Source organism: Apis mellifera, linkage group LG2 (assembly GCF_003254395.2).
Source record: "Apis mellifera strain DH4 linkage group LG2, Amel_HAv3.1, whole genome shotgun sequence".
NCBI lineage: Eukaryota > Metazoa > Arthropoda > Insecta > Hymenoptera > Apidae > Apis > Apis mellifera.
The window spans coordinates 4355582-4382720 of record NC_037639.1 but is presented as its reverse complement, the minus strand read 5'-3'; the positions used below and the strand labels follow the sequence as shown (position 1 = coordinate 4382720).

Sequence of the window (27139 nt, the reverse complement as noted above, 5' to 3'; positions counted from 1 at the left end):
ACAATCAAAATTTACATATTGACATAATAAAAGTTTTTTTATTGCTAAATTATACTTTGACATTTTTTTTAATAACTTAAACATTTATTAACAATAAAAAAGATACAATATATATACATTTAAAATTAATCACGAAATTGTGTTACTTTAAAATGGATAAGTTTTCATAAATATTAGTATATTTTTCTTTCGCACGCGCGTATGCAGATATTTTCAAAGAATTTTGTTATATTAAGTTTCATTTTTATTGTATAAATAAATGTAAAAAATTAATAATTTTCTAAAAAACAAATACAAATATACATACAAATAAGGAGTTAAATTTGATATACAATTATTTATTTTTATCTAAGAAATTATTACCGTGTACAAAATGAATATAAATAAATGTTAGCTGTTTTTATGTTTGATACTGCTCTCTTATACAGTCTGCCATAATATCACATATCTACCATGGTATATGATACTGGTAATTATAAATTAATACTAAATGCGTGCTTGCATTATATTATCTCCATACTTTATAGATCTTCTTCTGCATCCTCAAACTGACCTGCTTCTATATCCATAGCATCATCTGCTTCTGTTCCATTATGATTGGTACCTATTTGTTCTAAAAGTATATGATAATAAAAGTATATGAAAATAAAAAGTATATAATGAAAATAAAAAAACCTAAGTAAAAACTTTTTATAAAAATTATTTATACATATATATTTTAACATTGAATTTATTGAATTAATATAAAAATAATTAAATTTTTAAATTTTACCTGTTGGTAAAATGTAGGGAGCATCACCAGCACCAACATCATAATGTTCAAAATCATCTTCCTCTGCATCTTCATAAATATCTTCTTCAGCTATAAAGATATATAAAATCTCATTAAATTGATAAAAGATTGTAATAATAAGTTTATTTACCATCAGAGAAACTATCTTGTGGATCAGGATGAAGTGCTTGGCATTGATTCATTGCTTGAAACATTGCCTCTAAATTATTTGTGTTGTCAGGAGCAAACCGCATTTCCGTAATAGGTGTATCCGCATCTTCAAATTCATTTTCTGAACCACTATCAGAAGCTGGTGATAATGATACATCTATATAAAGTATTATATTAAATTATTGTAAAGATGAGATATGATTTTAATATTTTTAATAAAAATTTAGTTTTTATTATCATATATTGTCATATACTAAATTATATTTACTTTTAAATTCTGAAAAATAATTAAATAATCTTATATACCTGGAAGATCAACTTTTGCATCAACCATAATATATAAACATTGTCTTGGATGTACTTGTTCATCTCGTGATATGGCATGTAATGATATATGAGGATATTCTAGTGAAAATCCTTGTTGTGTATCATAATTCACCCAAGAAAGTAAGCTACCAATATGAAAATTATATTAAAATATGGATACAATATAATTAAATATAAAACTTTGCTTTATTTTAATTTTTACCTTTCTGTAATATACAGAGTTCCCTTTCCTACTTCTCTATCATTAATGTACACGGTAGTATTTTGCTCTTCATGACGTATTCCTTCTTGTGGTGCAAGAAAATTACTAAGCACTACCATTTTTTATCTGCAACATTTATTTAAAAATTATTTGCAATATAAAACTAATAGAATTTGATCAGAGAAGGTAGCTATTTAAACAAATGCAGGAAGCAAAAATAAATTAAAAGGTTATGCCGGAATTTATACAATTATAAATTTGATCATATTATACATATAAATATATGTATACATACATATATATACATGTATATATATATATATATAAATAAATGTGCTTCAAAAATAGATGATCAGAAATGTAACTAATTAAATATACAGTTTTTTTTAAATATAATATACTAAATACAATAATAATATAATTATTGCTTTAAATAGAAGAGTTCTTAGTTTTATAATTTTTTTTTTTTATATGTTTACATAGCTATTTATACAAACTCTTAATATATAAATTCATTACCTATTTGTTTCACAAATAAATTATAAATAACAAGACAAAATTTTCCACTAAATGAATAAACTTGTAAACTTGGCAACGATTTTACAATTTTAATTCTTACACAATATTTCGATCACTTTTTGCGTTTCGAAATAGTAAGTATATTTAATAGAATTCACTATAACTTTATAATCACAAATGTCAATCAATATGTAGCTGTTTCATCTTCTAATATTTGGAAATATAAAATTTTTCTACACTGTTATGTTCCTATTTTACGTTATTGATGCAGAATATGTATCTTATGATAAACTATAGATAGTATCAATGCATTATACATTCTTAAAAAGGCGGGAGAATCTGCTATATATTTTTCAAATTGAGTCAATAGCAAGTAAAAAAAAGTAGAATAAAATATAAACAATTTAAATTATTTTTCAAAAATAATTTTAAAACATATTTAAAAAAATAAATAATTATTTTAAATAATATATCAAGTATTTTAATTGTAATAATAATTATATTAATGAATAATATTTTACTTTATATTTTTTTATTGATTAGTATAATTTATTTAATAATCTCGAAATTATTATTATTATAATAACAAAGAAACAATATAAAAAGTTTTATCATAAAGATATTTTAATTATTAATGAATATATATTTTTATATTAAATAAATATTATATTATATTAAATGAATAAAGTTAAAGTATAATAACAATAAATAATTTTTTAGTAAGTACTAATATGAACAAACTATTCTTATCAATTGTTATTCTTTGTTTTACAATTGAGAAAAGTTTATGAATTACTTGTCATTTATTATTAAAATTAATTATATTTTATATGAAAAATCAATGTTTTTAATCTTCTTTATTTTTATTTAAATTTAATTAATTTCTATTATTTACATATTCTTTTATATTTATTATAATAAATTTCTATGCATTAAACTTTATTTTAAATACCTAAAACATAATTATAAAAAATTTTATTATACTAATTTTCTTTTTATTATAATACTAGCTTATTTAAATAAAAATAAATTTAGTAATAAAATTTAATTCAATATGTATATACTAAAAAGAATATTTATTTTAAAAAAATTTGTCACGATATATTATTTATGAATTAATTATAAAAAAATATTAAATTAATGAAAATTTTCGTATTTAATTAGGTAAATTAGGTTATTTCAAAAAATTTATCACGATATATTATTTATGAATTAATTATAAAAAAAATATTAAATTAATGAAAATTTACGTATTTAATTTAATTAAGTAAATTAGGTTATTTTATCATTTTCAAAGAATGAAACAAATAATAATTATTTAAAAATATTAATATATGTAAATAAAGTAAATAAATAATAAAAAAAAATAAAAAATACAAAAATTATATAAAATATAAATTATTTTAATATATAATCCATACAATTAAAATAAAAAATAAAAGGTAAAGAGTAATAACTGATTTTGTTGGATAAAAAGTTGAATAAAGTATTATTTTAAAATAAAATAAAATATTAATATTTGAATTATAATATAAATATATTCTATTATTGATTTTTTTCTTATTTATTTTGTATTATTACTTTTTTTAACTCAATCAAATATCACTCATATTAGAATTATATTAATTTCTAATCTAATAATTATGAATATGTTTACATATCTTTTGTTATATAAATATAATTTAATTACTACATTAATTATTATCTAATGTAAGAATATAATTCAATTTTATATATAAGATTTTCTAAAAGATTCTTATTATAAACATATATAAAATGTAATTCGAATGTTGTAAAGTGAAAAATCATTTATAATTATTACATTTTTCTTTTAATATAAAATAATGAATTTAAAAATAATAAATTTTTTATCAATTTCCATAATTTTAGTTTTCAATTATGAATATATACATGTAACAAAAATTTATATTATAAAAAGATATTCGTAACAAATCAAATTTATCATATAATAATGATATCATATATAATAATATTGATACATGAAAATATGAATATGATAATAGAACACAAGAAAGCCATCTGAAAATGTTTTATTAAGATTACATGTGGCAAGCGAGGCTTTTGTTTCCAATTCCTCCAATTTAAAATTCATTTCCATAACAATTTTACGTACATACATACATACTGTCAGTACAATAAAAAGTGCTTTGTTTAGTATTTTGCACTTTATTTACTACTAGAAATTATTATTACAAGAAATATCACCTCAATATCTTTATGACGATCGGTCAGCATCCTTCGGCAAATTTTGTTTCCTAATGAATCTATACTATGTATTTAAACAACATATTGAAGAATATCTGGCTTGATTGCTATAGATTATTTGAAAAACTAGTAATAAATGAATAAATCATTTACGTTAGAAAAAATTTCATTTATTTTTTTAACAATAAATTAATAACGATCATGATTTTCATAAAAAAATTAATAAAATATTTCGCACATCAAAAACATCTTTTTTCATTTTTAAAATATCTGGTAAAGTTTTGTATTTAAATTACTAAGTTACCCATTGTAAATGGGTTCTATAATATATTTTTTCATGTCATACTTTATATTAGATATCAATGGTTCTGTACAACTCATGCCAGACTCTTCAATTTTATATATTTTTTATTCTATTAATAAAAGTAAATAATGTGTGCTAGAACAATATGGATACAATGTACAGCTGAATTAAATAGTTATACTACATAATTGAATATCGCTAAACGTTACTAATGTTAATTGTGCAGTTTTCTTAGTTGTGTTCATGGGTAACTGAATTTTATTTTTTGTTATTTTCAAGGGGCTAAGTTCCAAAAAACATCGAGAAACATATATCACATTAAATCTCGTGATGTTTTTGATATGTTTTATGTTTCTAAATATCATAAAAGTTTTTTGTAGGCATGTAATGATAACATGATTGACAATAACAGTAACAGTTATAGAAGTAGCACTAACGATGATACTATAAGCAATAATAACAGCAATTAGTAATGTAGCAATAGCAGTGGAGGTAGTTATAATAGCATTGATAATTTTAATAATAATAAAAATATCGTAAAAGTTATAGTTTAATAGTGAGTCAAAGATTGACAGAAATCAGTGAAATAATATTAATATTGGTGACGATGGTGACGAATTGCAATTATAATTTATTTTTCAAACATTAAAACAAAATTATCAGAAAAAATGAGTTATTTATATATAAGTAAACCTAATCTTCGCAATTAATAAAAATTAATTATAAAAATTTATGTAAAAACATAATACAATAAATTTTAATTAAATAACCTGTAAAAATAATTTCCGAATATTTTTATAATACAATATGTTATAATCTATGTAATATCTAAATAAGATTTATGTTCTGTGCAGAAATATAAATTTAAAAAAAAAATTAATTAAATTGATTGTAATAGTTAATTTATGTAAAAACATAATATAATAAATTTTAATTAAATAACCTCTAAAAATAATTTTAAAATATTTTTATGATATAATATAATATAAAATAAAATCTAAGATAAGAATACCTAAATAAGATTTATGTTTTTATCTCTGCAAAAATAAAAATATATATATATAAAATGATGTTTAAAAAAGAACATATTTTTATATACAATAAGAATACGAATATGGCACGAAGAGTTATGAAGAAAAACATCAAATATTGTTATTAACTTAATACACAATAAATACTTTAAAAAGATGTAATCTATCTTTATTATTTAAAGATAGATATTCTTAATTTACTTTTTGAGATTTCTGTTTACTATGTATATTTTTTTTGGAACCTTTCCCTTTGTATTAATCTACACCGTCCATTTGTATATTTTGCTTATATCATAAATACAAAACTCCCATGAAGAATATTCTTAAACATCACTACATGTAAACTTAAGATTGCAATGTATTTGTAATTTCTCGATGTACAGTTACCAAATCTTGTATGTATCCAGCTAATCTGGCATTTAATGTATCCAAATTTTGTTTTTGGACTTTATTTGCGCTTAATGCAAGTTCTAATTGTTCATGGACAACCCTTAACATTTCACGAAGTTCTTGATTTTCTTTCTGTAAAGCCTAAAAAATAAAATTATAGATTATTTCAGTATATAATTAGATATTTCATCTAAAATAAAATAGTAAACTTAAAATAGTATTTTTTAAGTTTTTCTCTTCATTATTATTGAAATTATTGAATTAATATGTTTTTTAAATTAAAATCATTTTGAAGAGATGACAATTAATGCAATAAATATTATTTATAAAATAATAAGTATTTCATATTTTAAAATCATTTTGAATAATTATTAATATTTAATAATATCTTATAATATATATTTTATATCTTATATCTTAAAATATATACATACTACAAAATCTTTATTTTTTGTAGCTATAGTAAGAGCTTTGATTTCTTCATTTTTTGTTCTAAGTTCACTTTCTAATGCTTCAACTCTCAACCTTAATGCTTCACTATTGCCTTCTGCTATTTTTCCAGCTTCTAGATCTGCATATTTGGCCTTGATTCTTGCATTGTCTTCTTTATATAATTGCAGCTGTCTTTTCCATTCATCAACATTAGCTGTAGATTCTTGTAATGCACTTGTTAATCTGGCATTATTTGTTTTTAATGTAGTTAATTCAACCTATCAAATTTTTTTGTAATGAATTATATTATATATTATATAATTATATATAATGATTAATTTGTGAACATGTATATTTATTTTAATATATACAAAACCATACCTCCCATTTTTTAGCATTTGCAGAACTTTGTGCTAATGCAAGTTTCAACCTATCATTCTCATACTTAAGTTGCATTTCAGCTGATTGTCCTCCTTGTGTTGTAAGTTGTGCTGATTTCCCTTGATGTTGTGGACTTTCTGTACTCTGCTGAGAAACACTCTGTGATCTTGAATGGACTGTATTTTTCAATTCATCATCCACTTTATTTTGACAACTACCAGGTAAGGGACTGCTGCTTACCAAAGACACACTATTTTGTGTAGAAATCACGTTGGCATTTGGATTGGGGTTATTTGATGCTGACACATTGGAATTAATCATCGATGAATTTGGTGGGTCTATAAGATCTTGTTCTGATGATGGCATACCCGATCGTGATGTAATTGGGCTAACATTTGCACTAGTAGCAGGTGTAACAGATGAACTGTTTGATTGTAATTTAGCACTAGCTAATTTAGTGGCCTCCTTCACTTCTTGAAATTTCTCTATAAACTGCCAATGAATGATATTGTCTTTAATATTGATATATACATGGTTGTACATTAAATTAGGTAAAAGGTATATTTCACAAACCTTTCCTAATTCTACTTCAGATGAAAAACCAAGACCATATATAGTATTAGCTCTAACATCTGACCATTGTCCAAATTTCTGTGATGTTTTTGTAAAGGTCATATTTGGAGTAATAGTGCTATTTATTACTGCCTAAAAAAAGAATAAAATTAAATAATTTTTAAATGCATTATAAATTAATTTTTTTATAAGTTACTTTTTAATTACCTTTGTTCCTTCAACAGAAATTATTCTGTATAGACTCCTTGTTGAGTCATAAAAAAATGAAATAGAGACTGCTGCTGTAGATGCTGATACCCAAGATCTTTTTGTCTTAGGATCAATATGAAACACGTGTGCTTTACACGTGAAAATTGGTTGTTCGCTGCAATTTATTAAAAGCAAGAAACTTAGGTACTTAAATATATTGATTTAATTTATACATGCAGCATCTATTTATATCTTATATTCAAAATAAAAATTATAGGTGTTTTAATAATAACGAATATATATCAATATCTTGAAGTTTATTTTTTTTGTAAAACATATTTTATTACATGTATATTCCACAGAAACATAACAAAATTAAGTACATTAAAAAATGTCAAATATACATATTATTTTACATGCCTTAAAATTAATGGAATGAAAATCTAATAATGTTACAATTTAACATTATAATAATATGAATTATGTCATATAAATTTGGAAATCTAATAATGTTACAATTTAACATTATAATAATACAGATTTATATTGTATAAATTTGGAGGAAATCAAATAAAATAAATATGAACAAGCATCTTTCAGTTATATTTTTTATAAAAAACAATTATATTTTTATTTAGATATTTTAATTTTTCACATGCAATATATGTACAATTTATATACATTGTTTAAAATAAACAATTTTAATAAAATTTATTCATGTGAAAAATAACTATAACAAAAATAATTAACACTTAACAAAGTATTTAATAAAATATAAAATCATTTATAAAATTAATTTAAAAAGAAATAATATTTTATATAAAATTTTTTATTTGTTATCAAAACTAAAGAAGACCATATTTGCTATAGTTAATATATAATCACATTAAAAAATAGTAGAATAAATATTAGTGTGATAAATATTTCTACAATTGACAGAATTGATTTTCATAATTTGAATTTAAAAATATATCAAATAATACACGAGTAAACAATTAGAATAAACACATTTCACGCGGTGTCGACTTATCCCACTTTCGCTATTTTATTTCATGGTTATATATAGATAAAAAAAAAAGAAAAACATTGTGGTCCAGAGTCTTCTTATGTACGCACCCATCTAAATGCGTAACTGCGATGATGTCGAGAATATGATAGTAAATAGACAAGAAAGGATAGCACTATTCATTAGCTAACGTAATGAAACCGACCTATTTTATATCAATTGATGGTACTCGGTAATAAAAAAAATTAAGAACAGTTTATCGTATTTATATGCGATATGAAAATCATACTTTGTGTGTACATATATTACACACCCTTAAAAGGCGGTGCAGAATACCACCACGTTCACTTACCCCATTGTTTCTTTGCCCGATGTCATACAAATGTTGTAAATGCTAATTTCACAGTCTCATAGAAAAATCAATTCAATATAAAGGTGTAATGACTATTTACGAATAAAAATTTTCAAAATTATTTAACGATTTATAAAAATTTATTCGACGAAAAGCAGAAGTATAGCAGTTGACAGCCGCCATCGGCTAAAACTGTATAGCGAACGACAACGATCACGCAACAACATGAAACTAGTCGAGTTTCTACCATATACCTGGATTTAATCGATTTTCCACGAAAGGTTGCTATTGCTAACCTCATAGCTTTCTTTCAAAAAAATCACTAGATGCATTTGCATCGCAAGGCGCATACTTATGTTCCGATAATATGTTTTGCATTATTATTTGGAATGTTGGTAATATAGTTAACGGTGTTTGAATACGCGACCATTCTCCGTTACATATCGAATCATCTCGTTGCTTTTAAATCTTTCACCAATAGCAAGCAATGAATAGAAGAACAACGTACAAAGTAGTGCCATTATCTCTATCCTTATCTTGTGAGCATGTATCTCGTTTTACCTGAATACAATGAAAGTGCGCAACGTTCAGTGGGTGGGGGCATTATATGAGAAAGAGAGAAAACAAGAGGGAGAGAAATTGTTCGTCTTGAAAGCCGTCATGGCTGATTCATCGTGAGTGACTCTTTCAAGAGTACGATAACAAATGACATTGTGATTGAATCATTAAGTGTAAGAAGTACAGTGCATGGAATTATTTTTGAATCAAAGCGATAATCTCGATGTGGAAATTCCACGAAGAAACGTGATAAACGGCGTTTTCGCGTGCGCGTAACTTCCCCGTGGAACGATGAACGGGTTAAGTTTTAGTGAATTGTGTTGCTTGTTTTGCTGTCCGCCTTGCCCGTCCAGAATCGCTGCAAAACTAGCGTTTCTACCTCCTGAACCTACGTATGCATTTATTGAAGATGAAGGTTCCAAAGTTACAATTTCTTTATCTGAAAGAGCAGAATGGCAATATACAGAAAGGGAGAAAGAGTCGGTAGAAGGTTTCTATGCAAGAACGTCACGAGGAAATCGAATAGCCTGTTTATTTGTACGGTGTTCAGCTACTGCACGTTTTACGATTTTATATTCTCATGGAAATGCAGTCGATCTGGGACAGATGTCTAGTTTTTATTTAGGACTTGGATCGAGAATAAATTGTAACATATTTAGTTATGATTATTCGGGTTATGGAGTTTCTGGTGGTAAACCGTCAGAAAAGAATCTTTATGCGGATATAGATGCTGCGTGGCATGCTCTTAGAACACGTTACGGTATTAGCCCGGAAAACATCATTCTATATGGTCAAAGTATTGGGACTGTACCCACAGTCGATCTGGCCGCGCGATATGAGGTTGGCGCAGTTGTTCTGCATTCACCTTTAATGTCGGGAATGCGAGTTGCTTTTCCTAATACCAAAAGAACTTGGTTCTTTGATGCGTTCCCGAGGTAGGTTAAACTTTGAAATACATGTATCCCCCTTTATTGTGTTAAATGAAACGCGATCTATAATCCGCTTATCGCATGCTGTGATTCGCACAGCTAACTTTACGCGCATGACACTATCATCCAGTTCAGATGTACATCCATACACGTGGTGCAGATATAAATGTATATACATATACAAACACATACACACAAGTATTTAAAAGAAAATTCTATATTTAAAATTTAAACTAAGTTTAAAATTAAACATCTTTATTGATAACGAATTTATGGAAACTTATATTTTTTTTCATGATCGAGTGATAGTTTTTCGGAATTGGGAAAATATGGGAAGCAATAAAAGTTTATCTATATATATGTGTCATGGAAACCTATAAATTACATGATCCGTTGACATATAATTCGCTAATAGGTTTTGCACTTTTACTGTCGCTTTTATTTTTATTTAATTAAATTAATTAATAATAATTTAAAAATAATAATTAACTATTTATTATTTTTACATTTTTTTGTAATATATGTTAAGTAAGGTTAAAGGTAAAATATACAATAAAATAAATTTCATAAAATTATACTTGGTTTTCTTATTATATTGTTAATATATTATATATTTTATATTCATGTAAAACTTTATGATGATACATACAAAATATAATGAATCATTGAAATTTTCTTTTTTTACAGTATAGATAAAGTACCAAAAGTGACATCTCCTGTTTTGGTAATTCATGGAACTGAAGATGATGTAATAAATTTCAATCATGGTTTAGCAATTTATGAAAGATGTCCAAGAGCAGTAGAACCATTATGGGTTGAGGTATAAGATTTTTCATCTTTTTTTCTTTTAAGTACTAAAGAAAAAAATTATATAAATGTTATATTTATATTTTCACCAGGGTGCTGGTCATAATGATGTAGAATTATATGATCAATATTTAGAGCGATTGAAGCAATTTGTAAGTGTAGAACTGATAAACTGACGGCGACTAAGCCTCTCCCAGAATCAGGGGGGGCAGGGAGGAGGACATACACATGTGAGCAGTCAAGGACATACCACTTCTAATAATTCAAACACTACCAGTTCTATTTCAACAAGCTCACAGACTGAAAAGCTTGTCTAGCAATCGCCTTCCACAGGGGAGAAGGCACCTGTCCTCCCCTGTGATGAAGAATCATCTTTCGTTTCTATAGATGATGGATTTTTCTTTCGTGATCAACAGATGGATATTAATCAGAAAATTCATCATAAAAACTCTTTAAAGGAAACATGTTCTGAGGATGATGACTCAAGTTTAGATAGTAATTCAAAAAAAGTTATTCAACAAGATGAAAAAAATATGAAAGAAGAAGAATTGATAACAAATATTCAAGATAAGAAACATAATAAAACAATATTGGAAGGTACTTCTATTCGTCATAACTTTCGATTAAATCATATTAGTCAAGTTGCAAAAAAACATATTTCTTTGCCAAAAAATATAAAAAATCCATTTACCAAAAGTCAAAAGAATATTGTCCATAGAACTTTAAAAAATTCATTTGGTCAAGGTCATAAGAAAACTGATATACAAATATCTCATACAACTTTAGTTGACATACAGGTTGAAGACTGCCGACAATATACTATTGAAGAAAAGTCATTGTCATCATATTCCAATATATCTAATGATAATAATAAAAGTATTTCAGATTGTAAAAATAGTCAAAGTCAGTTCAAATCAGAGAAAAAGTCTCCTATAAATCAGTTCAAATATAGCAGTATAGAATCTGTGTTGGATTCAGAATGTACTAAAAATAATAAGAAATATTGCAGTAATAAAATTCTAAATAAAGATACAACTGTAAAAGATAAGAAGTCTGAAGAACATGATACACAGATCCATCATGAAAAATCAGTAGAATCTACAAAAAAGTTTTCATGGGGTAATAAGAGCAGTAAATTTGCAAGTAAGAGTTTTGAAAAAACATGTAAAGATAAAGGAAAAAATGATTCTATAGATAAAAAATTGAAAGCTAAAAAAATTCTTTGCAGTCCTTTAAGAAAATTTGGTCGATCATCTTTGACAATCGAACCGGATAAAATTATGATAAATTTACCAAAGTGTTCTCCTTGCGCTTGTAGATTGGCTGCAAGTTCAAAAATTTTATCCAATGATTCCAGTTTACTGTCCCGATTTACTATAAATCGTGAAAGTCCTCATCATGCTGTACGTTCGAAGAGCCCGTCGCATATAGACGTACAAACGGATATTAGTTCGAAGTCTTCAGAAAGGACATCAATGCAAACTAATTTATTTTCAAATATACAACAATTTAAAAAATCACGATATACGCCTCGAAGCAGAAGCGTCGGTGAGTTGTGCAACATTGTCAACAAGTGAAGCAGTCTTGAGTTATTCATCTAGTAGAATGAAACTATTTCTGGACAAAACTGGACTTCCAACATCGTCAGTTGAATGCTCAGGAAATGTTTATTCAAAAATTAAAGAGAAAACTATATATAGAACATTCTGATAAAATTTAACAAAGCAACTTTAGAGGCAAAGTGTTAACTAAATAACATGAATCCCACAAGTTGTCGCTCCATTATTCTTCCACATAACTTTAAAGAAATCATAGATTTATACGCACGACACTTATTCGGGCTGTAACAGTGCTAGTGAGACTGTGCACATAAATACACATATAATACATACATAAAATTTATTATATTTCTAGAAATATGAAATAATATATCTGTGCATATTAAATATTCTTATTACACATGCGCACACATACTGGTGCATGCGTGTGTATGTTGTAAGCCGTTTTTATAGCGTATGCTGTGGAACGTTGTTACGACAAATATGTCGAGTATTATTATTATTATTTTTATTATTATCTTCCTTAAGATTAGGGAGTCGAATGGCTTACATTGAAATACTTTGTGCTACCACGAGTGGTATTATACTTGCCTGTAGCAAGTATGTGGTATGAAAATTCTTCGCTGAACCTATATTTCTTAATTTAAAAATTTCAATATAATTTTATATTATATATTAGTTAATTAAGAATTTGTTCATCATCATTCATTATTTCATTATGCATTTAAACTTATTTTTCTAAAATTTTTCTAAAATAAAATAAGCAACAATTATTAATAGGTTTATTAGTGAATATGAGATGTATATTTTGCATTCAGTATTTTTTTTTACGACTCAATTTTATAAATTAGGTTCAGCGGTGAAACAAATATAATGTGAAATCGCATGTTTTTATAAATAAATCGCTGTCACTGTGACCAGTGTATATGATAGCTGTATCGATAACGAAAACATTTGTTTTTATATTGACCCACAGCAAAGGCCTGTGCAGTGAGCAATGGAAATCTTCCAAGATAGCAAAGAATTTAGAATAGAGATTAAAAATTAATGGATAGCGTTAAGAAATCGTGTAAGTGTGAGACGTCATAAAAGACGCTATGTTTTACTGACAATGAATGAGATGATGAGATAACAATAAGAATGCAACTAGATAGGGACAATATTACTGCCAAACTTGATTATGAATTAGTTTATTTCTAAAGAGATGAATCGTTTGGAGGATCTTGTCTATAGGTATGTTTCTTGTTAGTATTTTTATATCTTGATAATGTAAATACAGTACAATTAAATAATTTTTTCTTCATTAGTGTATGTATAATGTATGCGACAACGTGACTGTACGGAGCCAATGGAATGAATCGGCGCTAGTACATGTATGTATTTCTGTAGAAATTTTTTTTTTTTTTAATTTTGAGTTTTTTTGAAAATTTCTACCCGTCCTTGTTATCTTTTAAATAATAAATTATTACGAATGTTTTCAAATTATGAGTATAAATTGAAATTAAATGTACATGTAATTGTAATGGTATGAATGAGTGGAAAGTGAATATAAAATTGTTAAAATTTAACTAAAACAAAAGAAAAATCTAACGAATTACTATTATTAAGAAAATAATTAAGAATAATGTATAATTTTCGTTATTTTATCTATAAGTTTGATATTCTTAATTGTTGTTATCTATATTGTTACTTTTGTTATGTTATTTTCACATTGTTATTTTATTAACTATTATCCAATTATCAATCTTTATATTCACTTTCCTTTAATATTAATATTAATCTTTTAGAATACATTATGATGCATTATAGTATCGAGATAGAGAGTGTCCGACTACTACTCTTCCATTGGCTTTCACGTAGCCGCTATTAAAAATTGATCTGTATCGATCGCAATTCTAATATCTATTTCGTAACTTGTGAAAAAAAAAAAAAATTTATACTGTTGTTTGACAAATATCCAGTTTTATAGACGGCGAATATTTCAGAGAGCGAATTTTATAGGTAAACTTAGTGAAGACAACATATACATATATATATATATATATATAGAATAACAAAATGATCGGTGCTCGACGAAAAATAGAGTTTTGGTCGTATATAAAACTGGATAAAAAAAATAACTTTTGTACAGCATATTTCGAACGCATACGTGTCCCCTCTTTCTTCTACTTTCATTCTCGTTTTCCGTCGTGTGTTTCTCTCTCTTTCTCTCTTTCTCTCGCTCATTTCTTTTACTATTTTTTATTGTCCTACTCTGTCTCTCAATACGCGTCAAGCAATCGACCGGTTTTGAACAGCACTTTCGTCTTTCATAATTGCATCGTGCTGGTAGAATGGTACTCAATGGTCAATTTTTTTCTTTTTTTTTGGGTATCACGCGAATCACGCGGTGCGGTATTCATAACTGTACATATTAGCGTGTAAGTGAAATATTAGAAATAATATACTCGATGTTCTGTTCGGTCGTATCTAATGTACTTACGGGAGAAGATTAGGTTTAAAGAGATGGGAGGGAGGAGATAACGATGATAGAGATTACGAGATCCCTTGAATCGATCGTTAGTCATATGTCATATGTATCGCAAAATGTAGTCACAAAGAAAGAAATTAGTTGATTAGTTGTTTGATAAAAATAAATAACACGTAGTTCATTACAAAATTATTATATAACACAGGAAAGAGAAGAAAGAGAAGAAAGATGAGTATCGTTATTATTTCGGAGTAAATAATGAAGTTATTGTCTTTTTTTTTTTTTTTTTTTTAGCGCATAAAGATATAATACCAGTCGAAATAAAAGATTATTTCTTTCTGAGATTGTGTAGAATGCATAGTCTGAAACACATCGCTGGGCACCCGATTAGGGTTGTTTTAAAGATTTTATACTTCGATCGCACTTGACTTGAGCGTACTGCATTGCGAAATACTTTATTAATCTTTGCGAAATCTAAAAATAATATATAATTATTATGTATGTAAATCGTATACACAAGCTCGCATTATTCAATACAGCTTGTTTTAACGTTATTCGTTTATAGAATAAATCATTTCATTATAGGGATCATTCTTATCCTTTTGTTCGAGCGATTGGTCTTCATATAAATTACATTCGTTAAAATGATAGAAATTGTATTTAAATAATGCAGCCGCTCATTGTCATACTTTTCTAAAAATCGAAATTATACATGTACTCGTAATCTCATTTCCTTCTTTTTTTAAAACATTTTCCTCTTTTAGTTAGTATCGATGATCATTGCAAATTGGTATCTGTAATTAATGCTATTGAAGTAACAATGTTAATAAAATCCTATAGAAATGACAGTAAAACATTTCTGCTGTGTTTTGTCCATTAATATATAATTATATACGATCCAATTGCACGTCCTTTATCAAGGTAAAAAAATTTTTCCCCAAATGTACTGAAATAAATACAACAAGTTCCTTGAAGGTATGAAATAAAAATTTCTTTTTAATATAATATAATAAAGAAATATATGATACGAATTGTCAAAGGTTGAAAATTTCTTTTTAAATTATCTTTTTTGTTTGGACATTTAATTGCATATTAAGTTAAGAATATTAATTGTATACATTTGGAAATTTCTTTTCTTTTTCCTTAGTATCCGTCAAGTTTTTTTTTTTTTTATTGGATTGGAGAAGCAGACTGTTGCTGAGCATGGCTTTAAATTTCACAAAGGGTAAAATGCTGTCGCAATTAGTTTGATAGTTGTTAGGCAATCGGATAATTCCGGTTATATTTCTCGAATAACGATAATACGGTGCAACGTTTGCATTGATCGTCGGCATTTTGTCCTGAAGGTCAATGCGTTTCTATGACGAGGGAGAAGGAAATGCTCGAGAACCATGAGCTGGTTCGCTGGACTTGGCTCAGCACCTTCGCAGCTCACCTGCGCTGAAACCTGATGCTGACGATAAAAATGAGAACAGGTTACGCGGCAGCTTGAGCTCCAATGGCTGCACTATACCTTCAAGCAGCCTACAAAACTGCTTCAAAGAAGAGGTAAAATTTTCTGCTACCGTCGTGTCACGAGGATTAAAATCTAATTCGTAATTGTCACCGCCAATGATTTCTTCCATATGGTTGTGGGTTTCATTTCATATGTAATCCACGCCTAAATTACATGTAGGTAGGTGCTTGTGTAACCCGTCGTATGATGATTTTTTCCTCATTATTCCTAAAAAAATTAAATATTTCAGAAATAATATTTTTACAAAATATATATTTTATATTACTAATTTGAAAAAACAAGAAGAAATTTCAGATAACAATGTGTAAAGTGTTAAATAATATTCTTTTACATTTGATATTTTTTTTATTTATTATAAAAATTATTATAAAGAAAAGATTCTTATATTTGTGTAAAATAAAAAGAATTTTATAGTTTTATTCTTTCATAATATATCGATCTTATCGTATCGAATCTTGTATCTATTATTTTATTGATATTTGAAAATCATTAAAAATAGTTTACTTGCGGTATTATTTCTATGAATATAGAACGATACACTTTTTTATATTACGATAGATTGCTTTATTAACAACTTGATTTTGCCACGCCCACGGTGTATAGCGTCACGCAGTCTGCTGAACAATTGTACTTATTCCATATCACACGCTGTCGTAGTGTCCATTAGAGCGTTTACGCGTCGTATGCATGGCATGTAGGCGTCTAACTTTCTGCCGCTATTTTAAGAAAAAGAGAACATTATTATTACAATCGAAAGCATTAAAATTACGTATCATATATTAAAAATAATTTCTTTCTTTATACAAAATGTTATAACCAAAGTTAATAATAATTGTCGTATAATATTAAAAACATATAAGTAGATAAATATGTATATCACTATTTATTCATATAAAAAAACCTTTTATAAGCAAATTTGATTGACATTGTATTGAGAATAAGTGATTGTTATAAAAATAATTATCTTTATTGAGACCAATGATTGTTACATAGTGAATTGCGTGCAGAGAACTCTGAAAAGAAAAATTTTTCATGTAAGCTTAATTATTTTCGCGAATTTAACGCTATGTTCGTTTCAAATGAATCGTTTAATGAAAATAAATCATGGCTAAACATTTGCACGTATGAATATATGTGTATCTATGTATTCGTAACAAGTGTCAAGGGTCTTTTGATCGAGACAAGCGTAGTATGTATTGCGTGCAGTATAAGTATCGAAGAATCGTCGAAGGTTGAAGGGACTAAAGAATGGTCAGAAAAGACAGTAGAGTGGGGAGTATGGTTGACGATGGTGGGGATCGCGGGGTAAGAAGTGGGGTAGAGCGGGACCATGAGTCGGTACTGGCGGCAGTTGCGTCTCGAACAGCGCGCGTGTTGTTTCGTTCCGTCCTTATACGTGTTATCCTCTCGTGATAGCTATTGAAGCTTTTTACGTGCCGACAAAATTTGTTTCTTTTTTTTTCATTTTGTGTCGCGATTCGCGCCCACGCGGTATCACAAGGGAAACCGTAGTTACGTGGGACGTCCTATAAAGCAGGACAGTGAATTCGGTGGTGTTTTTCAGTGTTACTTTTCTGTGTTTAACATTAGTTTATGTTAAAAGACGTAGATATTAGTTCTTCTCACGTAGGTTTTACGAAGATTTTTTGCTAAACACACCCATTGGGATTTTTTTGTGACTTCTTCACGTCGAGGGTTGTTGATACTGGGCGAATACGTTTCGCACCGATCCAGACTATATTTCTGGTAAGTTTGTAAAAATATTTATTTATTTCCGGTTATTTTAGGTAGAATTTGCGTTATTTTTACCTTATAGTATCATTAAATCGTTAATAATATGAATATTTCGTTAATGCGCAGTTGGCCGGTGATAGAAGACCTTGTTAGGGTCTTCTATCACCTTGTTAGGGTCTTCTATCACCTTGTTAGGGTCTTCTATCACCTTGTTAGGGTCTTCTATCACAGTTCGAAACACTTACGTTTGATCGCTTAGAACGAAAAGTATCGTGAATATAAACCGTTGTCCGGTGCAATTAAGAATGCTAGTAGCGTGCAAAAGTTGCATGGCGTTTGGCACGAAGTGCAATAACGGTTGGTTTATTCTCGTACAACTGCTGTATCCTTTGTCATAAATAGTAAATACACGTGTGCCGCGACGACGCCAACATGCCGTGATGTGTCGACTCTAGCGTACATTACGCGTTAGAAAATTTACGCGCTTCGATTGGCGTTTTTCTTCCAATTCTTTTTTCTTCTCTATCATTTCATATATTATTTCGAAATACGAAACGAACAGCATCTTCAAATATATCCATATATACATACATTAGAATATAGAAATTTTTAATATTTAATTTCGCAGTATGTTAATGACGAGTTCGCATAAACAGTATGATATCATCATTCAAAGCTGTTGTTTCGTTTTTCTTTCGTTCTTCCATTGTTTCTTGGAATTCGTGGCTAGTGTTATCGGAAACGTAAACAAACAGGTTGAAAATTTTAAGAATCGAAGAAGCGAAATTCAGCTGCATTTATCGTATCGTATAAAAATAAATGAAACTAATGAAACGTCTCTTTCTATTATAATTTTCTATATTTCTACATTCGTTTCGTTTCCTTTCACGCTCTGTTATTAAGCGTCGTAATAGCGTAATATTTTCGAAATTACTAATCGCGTGTGTAGCGTCAATGCTCGATGGCGCGAGTATTTAACGAGGTAAATTCTTTTCAAACATTTTCACCGTGACACGTCGGTAGAGAAAAATGAAAAATAAAGCACGCGGTTTGAGCGTACGTTTAGCTGCGCGACGGAAGTTTAGAAAGTCGTAGCCAATCGTATATACATGCTGACCGGCTACCCGGCCATTCTGTACGTTCAGAACCGGTTTCGAGCTTTTCGCCCGAGGGGTCCCACGACTTGAACGTAACGACGCGTGGTGGTCGACCACGATAAGCTTGTAGTCATATTGGGTCTGTATAAGACTGAAGGAAAATGTTCCAAATATAACTGTCGAATTTTATTATTTTTTTATATACACATACGGCATTTTTTTTTTTAAATTTTTTAGCGTGTACATTTGAAAATTATAAATATAATTAGGGAATATGATATAAGTCAAATCAAAATATTCGAAATATTTTTATAGGTTATAACAATTCGATTGCAGAGATATTATAGTTTCTATAGATTATAATAAATTTCTAAAATATTTTCGATAGTAGCGAGTTCATGTTATAGATAGATATGTCGATGTATGTGTCGATAGCGTTTAGGAGCGACATCTGTGATTTACAGGCTAACCTTTACTGCTCACAAACATAAGTTACATTTAAATCTAAATAAATGTCATATAATGAGATTTGTGATGAGATTTATAGTAGTGTTTCGTTGTAAATTGAATTCTTGCATTCATTTATAATTTTAGATTAGGTTTTGTAGTTAGTAATATTCTACAATAATTAAAATATATATTTGTACCAAATGAGCGATATGATTTGCAAGCAAGCAATATTTTAGTTTATTCAGAAATATTATCATCAAATTAATATTAGTAATTTAAATTTTCAAATTCATTTTGGAACATTATGTTACACTATTCTCACCCTATATTATTTTCGTCGGTAAATACTTACTAATAAAACTTGATTTTCATTCAATGTCTTTTATTGTAATGCAATGAAAGTCCAATGGCCTCCAAAGCCTCTATAATTGCTTGCAGCAAATGTAAATCGATCGCTATTATGACGCTTATTAGAATAGTGTCTATTGTTCATAATAAATGAATTATTTTTTTGTTTTGTAATGATTCAAATGATTCGAAGGTCAGTGCGCGCTTTTTGCTTCAGTTAGCTACTTTTATTGAGATTAAGGTCTGTTTAATGTAAATTGACATTTAATTAATATCTTTTACAAAAGTTCTTTTCTTGTTTTTTAATATCTGTTCTTTTTTTGATTAGAAATTAAACATTAATATAAATTTTAAGAAATGAGGTTAGCATGTGATACGAATATAGCAAACTGAAGTTTATCTTTATTAATTTAATTTCTTACATAAATATATTAATAATAAATAATATTTCTCAAATTTTTAATTATTTTATGCTATTTGTAAGAAGTAATAAAATTTTCAAACATGTTTGAAAATTAATAGAGAGAATTAAACATTAATACAAATTTTATTTTAAGAAATGAGGTTAGCATGTGATAGGAGTATAGCAAACTGAAGATTAGAGTTAATATACAAATTTAAAATCATAAGTATATTAATAATAAATAATATTTCTCAAATTTTTAATTATTTTGTGCTATTTATAAGAAGTAATAAAATTTTCAAACATGTTTGAAAATCAATAGAAAGAATTAAACATTAATATATAAATTTTATTTTAAAAAATGAGGTTAGCATTTGATACGATTATAGCAAACTGAAGATTAGAGTTAATAAACAAATTTAAAATCTTTATTAATTTAATTTCTTACATAAGTATATTAATAATAAATAATATTTCTCAAGTTTTTAATTATTTTGTGCTATTTGTAAGAAGTAATAAGATGCAAAACATGTTTGAAAATTAATAGAGAGAAAGAAAGCTTTGTACAAATAAGTAATTTATCTTTAATTTATAAGTAAACTTATTCACACAAAGCAGCCTGTAATTTTGAATTAATTTAAAATGTACAGTTATTTATTGACGTATCTTTCAATGCGTATATACTTTGATAGTTAACTATTTTATCGTTACACGCAAATAATACATTCGCAAGTATGTTTTTAGTCCCATAGACAAAATTCTTTTTTCCATTCAGTCGCGTTTACTGTTTCTCGACTACTACCGTAAGAAAAGAACATGTCAGTGGATGCAAACACGAGACATGCATTGGGATGAGTAAAGTATGTCATGTTTGTTAAAGAAATATGTACAGTAACCTTTTGCGTGATCCATGAACTTTCATCAAACATTTACAAACCTCTTCGACGGGAGAAAGTTTAAAAAAAAAAAGACGTATTTATGGAAATATATACATTTCTTTGGAACCCCTGGCGAAAAGAGAAAGTAATGATATATTGTCTAAGAAATCTCTTTCACAGATGTGTGTATATAAATCTACTCGAGATTGAAATATGGAGTTCCATGTCGTTCTCTGCATTCAACATTTTTCAATTCCAACCTTGTTCCATCGCGAATTATGCCAATTATAACGTGTGTATCGCGATCCACATCTCACCTCGCCTTTATAAATATTTATAAATTTGTTGAACCGACAACAGTTTTACAAACCTCGTCATCGAATTGTTTCATCTGCATAAAGAGAAGAAAAAAAAATTAATAATAGAGGGTGTGTAATTTATGGTCACGATTTTCTTAATCGAGTTTTCTCCGTTTTTTAATCGGAACACGGCCGGGTAAAAAGTATCAAGCTTTGTTTATTTAGATAGTATCTCGTCCAATACGAAAAATTCACTATTCGTATCCATGCATAATGACCAATTATTCAGGATCTCAGTGTGCTCGACAATCTTAATCGCGCTGCGCAAAGTTGGCATTATTCCATTCTGGTCATTTGTCACGAGTTGATACCGGTAGTGCGAATAAACGATTCATGTAAATCTGCGAACCGAGCGGTTTTCATATTATTCTAATTGGCAAACTTCTCCCTCTCTCTCTCTCTGTTTGCTTCTCTTTCTTTCCCTTTGACTTCTACTTGGAATTTATGAACACCCTTCTTGCACCGTGGCACATACGTATAAATCCTGTCGTGTAACGATGATTTATATCGCGTGGAATCTTCTTATGCTTTCATTTATTAAACTCGTTCCGTTAAAATAGCGGAGTTAACGGTACTTGGTCGATTACCAGTTTTCTGAATATCCAGAAAATCCCTCGATTTACTCTCCACTCGACATATGCTAGAATCTCGTTTATCCGCTTCTTTGACGCGCGAACAAGTTAATGCTTGGGTTAAACGTATTAAAAACCAAACTGATTAACTTTGCTCTCTCGAAGATTCTTAATTTTAGAAGGGAAGATTAGTTTAACTTTTCAAACGATTAGGAACTCGAGAATCACAGTTTCAATTTGATAGATTAAGACTTATTAAATTTTTCTCCTAATTCTCATTATCAATCACATCTTGAAGTTTATTTCACAAATTCATTTTCACTTGTCACGCGCGATTTCAAGATAATCCATATCTAAATTAACTATTCTATGAACGACAATATGGTACCAAATCCATAAATTCTAAAAATTTAAAAAATTCCAAGTTACAGCCAAAAACTTTGATATTTCAAAATGTCAAGAAGGATTGATCAAAATGATACACGACTCGAGCAATTTTTCTTAAAACCCCCCCCTTTAATTTGCTGGATTACGCTAGCTTGTTTGGCGACGACGACGTCGCTTGTTCAGCTTTGAAAGGCGGTCGACGCTTGCTCTTCCCCGGTCATTAATGTCATCGGGAACAGCTGATACTCGCAACACGGATAGACACTGTTCTCTGCCGAAGCATAGAATCGTGTAGGCAGGCTCGCGGAAGAGAAAGTGCCAGTTCTACGTTCATATATAACGACGACGTCGAAGCACGCGGACACTTGCCAACGAAAGGCCCGTGTCGACGTTTGCCCTGCTCTTTTCCCGTTCTCAATTTCGCGCTGTCTAGACAAAACATTCCTCTCCCTTCTTTTCCTTCCCCTTCCCGAGCTCGTGTCGTCTCGATGAACAGTGCACCGACGAGTCGAATATCTCGGAATCGTGCCAAATGCTGGATATTTATACGAGGATTGTTGCGCCCGATCGAAATACGAGGTTAACGATTCTCCTCGCGTTACGAGTTTCTTTTACGCCGAATCTTTCCTCCATTTTCTCGCCTTCTTCTTCCTTTCGCTTCGCCAATTTGGAATTTCGAATGAAAATTCCGATCCTCGTTTCGTGATACGAGTCGAAGGGATGAAAGGATTTAAGTTAGGCTTCGTTGCAATCCAAAGTGATTTCTTGCATGTTGTTTTTCTTTCCTTTATAAAAGGATAAATGTATATATAAAGGGAGAAGGAATGATTGTACGGGGTTGTTATAATTGTTTCTCTCTCGTCTATAGATTTTTGAATAAATACAAGTATTCTTTATATTATTTTTTTTCTGGCTTATTGTTATTCGTTTTGACTACAATACTCGTGATACGCGATCCTTTTTCATTTTATTCGTTACGCTGTGCTTCTAGAAAAAGTCATTATTATGGAGATTTCATCTTTGAAATTGGAGAGAACAATAATTTGCTAACAATAAAGAAATAAATTTGTTTCATTATTTTCTCCCCCTTTCTTCGTTCCCGATAAACGCAGTGTGTCTTTCTTTCAGAGTTGAAAGGAAAAAGAGAGATTACATGGTTAGTGTAAAGATGATTATTTTCATAAATAATTCATTAATCCGTATTCAATTAATTATCGAGATATTTTTTTCCTTCTACTTTGCGTCTACATTCCATCGATATTTTCATCTCGTTTATCATAGAAATATTGTAATTGTATATCATTTTCGCGAAACGAATCAATATTTCTTCCTATCTCGTTCCATATCTCTCTATTCCGTAATAATTTCTCATACTTCCATTATATATATATTTTTTCATTTTCTTTTCTTGCATGTTTCAACTAGTCTCACTGGATCAATTTTCTATACGAAACTTTATCGCGCTATTTATCTCGGCAATTTTACTGGATACGAAGATTTTTAAGTAAACTTAGGAATTTTAGAAGATGGAAATTTTTTAGTATTTCTATTAATCCTCATTTAATATTAACTCGTGGTCGTCGAATAGATCCTCGATCTTTAGTCTTCAAACTCTAGAGTTCAGAATATTTTTCTCTTCGTCTATTTCTTCTCGATAAAATTTTCCTCTTCTATCTTTAAAAAAGATATATCCGAATATGTTATTAAAATTTTTTCTCAAAGTCAAATGAAATATTCTTTTGATTTCAATGATTTTCAATCTCTTGATCCATTTTCCAAAAAAAAAGATATCCTCATACTCCCATTTGTTCCTGCATATTGAAACACTAAAGTTGGACAAAAATTGGCAGGAACTTTCCGAATAAACGACTTCGTACGTAACGTAGAACAAAGTTTGCACCGTGGTCTAAAAATTCGAACATCGAGACGAGGAAGGTTTTTTCCATCCCCCTCCCAATTGTTGTACGTTTCTTTCTCCCCGGCTACAATTTCCATTATGGAGTGTCCATCTTGCCCGCTCCGTTCCTCATGGCTGGCAAGCAGGCGAACAAACGAACGGCTAGCACTAGCTAGCAGCTCTGTCATCGGTTGCCAGAACGGTCGAGCGTGAAGGTAGAAGAACGGAGCGGGAAGAGGCCATTACCCACAGACAGTAAGAAACGTGGGCCAGGTACACTCGACCCGAGAAATACACACGTCCTACTATCGTCGAGAGTGAACCGAACAGGTCCATTTTATATTTCCTCTACCGGCGCTCTTTTATTACGTAACACGTGTACGCATTACGGAACGTGATCATTCGAAACGAAAAAAATTATTTAAAATCCGCGCACGATTATTTTCGCGAGAATAATTATGCGTGTGTCAAACATAATCAAACATAACAATGATGAATTTGATAAAACGTGGGATCAAGTTCAATGTGAAATACGATGTAAATTAACAGAGAAGGGTATTGGATATTAGAAATAGTTTTATGAAAAGATAATTTATAATGATTTGTAAATAAGTTTATGATCAATCGATGAAGATATTTTATATTCACCGATTTGATTAATCTGTTCAAAAATTATACAGATTTGTCTCATTAAAAATATATTTTTATGCAATTAAAGAAACGAGACACTCGTAATTTCATTTGAACGAATAGTATCGAGGTATTCGAAATAATAAAATCTCTTAAGAGAATAATAAAAGTAATCCAGTTAAATAAATAAATTTCGTGGACTAATTCTTCGAAGACGAGACTTGATAATCACCGAAATAGAAAATCTCTTAGAATATACCTCTTTCTTTCTTCTTTTAATAATGTTTAAAAACTCCACTCCAGATTTTTACACAATTCGAATCTACTCGCAGTGAACTCGATCCCATCGCTAGAATTTACACGTTTCCTCCAAACTACGGTATATAGTTTTCGGCTGGCATTGATTTACGAAAGATTCCGGTTCTCGAGCTCGTGGGCGTATTCCCCCGATCGAGACGTCGAGATTAGGACTCTCTAGCCGCGCTAGGCGTGTAACGAGCGAATTTTCGCGCCGGATAATTAAGGGCCGAGATATCGGGCTTAAAAGTAGCGCAAACGGATGGTGTAAGGTTCCCTTTACAAGATTCGGGATTACGGCTCGGCCACTCGATACGTTTCTCTCTCCGCGATGATATAGCAGCGTGCATAGAGTTGCGCACCATCATCGCCTTAATTTCAATATTTAATCCCTCGTGTCTAAGGGATCAATCGTGATAAATCGTTGCATGTTGCACAATCTTCACTTCTTGGCAGTAATCGCAATTGTGCGCGTCCCGTTTCGAAAACAGCCATTGAAAACGCACGGTGATTATAGACGGTGTCCAGTTAATTCGAAGAATCAAACATTTCCACCAAGAATTCTTAGAAAAATCGATCGAGCTTAATAATTCAATTTAGACAAGATATCTCTAAAATATCATTCTTAAAAAGAAAAAGATACACGAGACGAGAATAAGGTTAAGTTGATTAAATTTTTACGAGGATTACCGGCTGAAAAATCGATCTTAGTTAATTTCCAAGAAAAAAAAAAAATGCTCCAATATCAAAGATACACTCCTGTCCACAATCGATTTCAATAATTTAAAATATCCAAAAAATTCGATCACCCTATGTAGAATCACGAGTGATGATAACCTGTCCTCTTTGCGAAAGGCTGTGGAAACTTTCACGAAAACTTTTATCGCTCGTAATTGGCCACCGTACTCAAGTTTTCGACAGCCACGATGCGGGCCCACTTTCGCAAACCGGGCACGTCTTTACGCAATCCTTAATCCTCCGCCCGATTCGTCCCGTTTCCCGCCCGTTTTTCGGCCACACACGCGCGTATATACACACACACACGTACACACAATTACGAACGGCTAAACTTTTCCTCCTTGCAACCACCTACACCCTCCTCTCCCTCCCTTTCGCATTCCAACAGGTGCGAAACGCGTGAGCGAGGGAGGAGGACGGGCTTTTATCACGTACAGCAGGCGGACGCACGGGTTGATGGAAAGTTCTCGCGACAAATCCCTTGCTTCGAGGGCGTGGAAAATTCGGTCTAATCCGAGGAATCGTTGCTTCCGGACGAACGATCCCCTACTTAGTTATGCAACTGCACGCGCAACTTTTGCCAAGCCCTTTCGAGGATGTTTCGAGTGTCGCAGTAGCCCGCGGCCACCTTCCTC

General features: G+C 29.4%; 4 protein-coding genes and 2 long non-coding RNA genes across 10 annotated transcripts in view; 2 read left to right on the top strand and 4 right to left on the bottom strand.

Annotated features, from left to right (window-relative positions):
* Positions 1–80: 80 nt before the first annotated feature.
* Positions 81–2275, bottom strand: LOC551690 (methylosome subunit pICln). Its single transcript, XM_006559121.2, has 6 exons — positions 1992–2275; positions 1473–1598; positions 1250–1395; positions 924–1100; positions 773–862; positions 81–613 (listed from the first exon to the last, which is right to left on the bottom strand). Exons 2-6 carry the CDS (start codon positions 1589–1591, stop codon positions 522–524), a joined length of 624 nt encoding a protein of 207 aa, XP_006559184.1. The 5' UTR covers positions 1592–1598; positions 1992–2275; the 3' UTR covers positions 81–521.
* Positions 2276–5795: 3520 nt separating this feature from the next.
* LOC413278 (homer protein homolog 2) lies at positions 5796–9112 on the bottom strand. Of its 2 annotated transcripts, XM_006559122.3 has the most exons (7): positions 8876–9112; positions 7536–7692; positions 7329–7460; positions 6996–7247; positions 6756–6899; positions 6377–6652; positions 5796–6083 (listed from the first exon to the last, which is right to left on the bottom strand). In XM_006559122.3, exons 1-7 carry the CDS (start codon positions 8899–8901, stop codon positions 5898–5900), a joined length of 1173 nt encoding a protein of 390 aa, XP_006559185.1. In that variant the 5' UTR covers positions 8902–9112; the 3' UTR covers positions 5796–5897. The 2 variants fall into 2 exon arrangements, with proteins under 2 accessions (XP_006559185.1, XP_396723.3); XM_396723.7 differs by having other exon boundaries at positions 6756–7247.
* Positions 9113–9325: 213 nt separating this feature from the next.
* LOC413279 (alpha/beta hydrolase domain-containing protein 17B) lies at positions 9326–11467 on the top strand. The gene is made up of 3 exons (XM_396724.7): positions 9326–10368; positions 11050–11182; positions 11262–11467. The coding sequence occupies exons 1-3, from the start codon at positions 9725–9727 to the stop codon at positions 11343–11345; spliced, it is 861 nt and encodes a 286-aa protein (XP_396724.2). The 5' UTR covers positions 9326–9724; the 3' UTR covers positions 11346–11467.
* A 5045-nt stretch (positions 11468–16512) lies between these two features.
* Positions 16513–19753, bottom strand: LOC102654330. Its single transcript, XR_001702096.2, has 4 exons — positions 18694–19753; positions 17219–17430; positions 16712–16921; positions 16513–16645 (listed from the first exon to the last, which is right to left on the bottom strand). It is a non-coding gene; the product is annotated as an uncharacterized LOC102654330 (long non-coding RNA).
* The window catches only part of LOC724736 (semaphorin-1A), a 404583-nt gene continuing 394067 nt past the window's right edge, over positions 16624–27139 (top strand). For 2 of the 4 annotated variants that reach the window (XM_026439024.1, XM_016910718.2), the window contains exon 1: positions 16624–16746. The gene's annotated coding sequence lies outside the window, so the exon portion shown is untranslated. Of the gene's footprint in view, positions 16747–18078; positions 18461–27139 lie in introns of those variants that run through there. The other 2 variants (XM_006559124.3, XM_006559125.3) reach the window with 2 other exon arrangements.
* LOC113218593 lies at positions 18141–18687 on the bottom strand. The gene is made up of 2 exons (XR_003304174.1): positions 18524–18687; positions 18141–18457 (listed from the first exon to the last, which is right to left on the bottom strand). It is a non-coding gene; the product is annotated as an uncharacterized LOC113218593 (long non-coding RNA).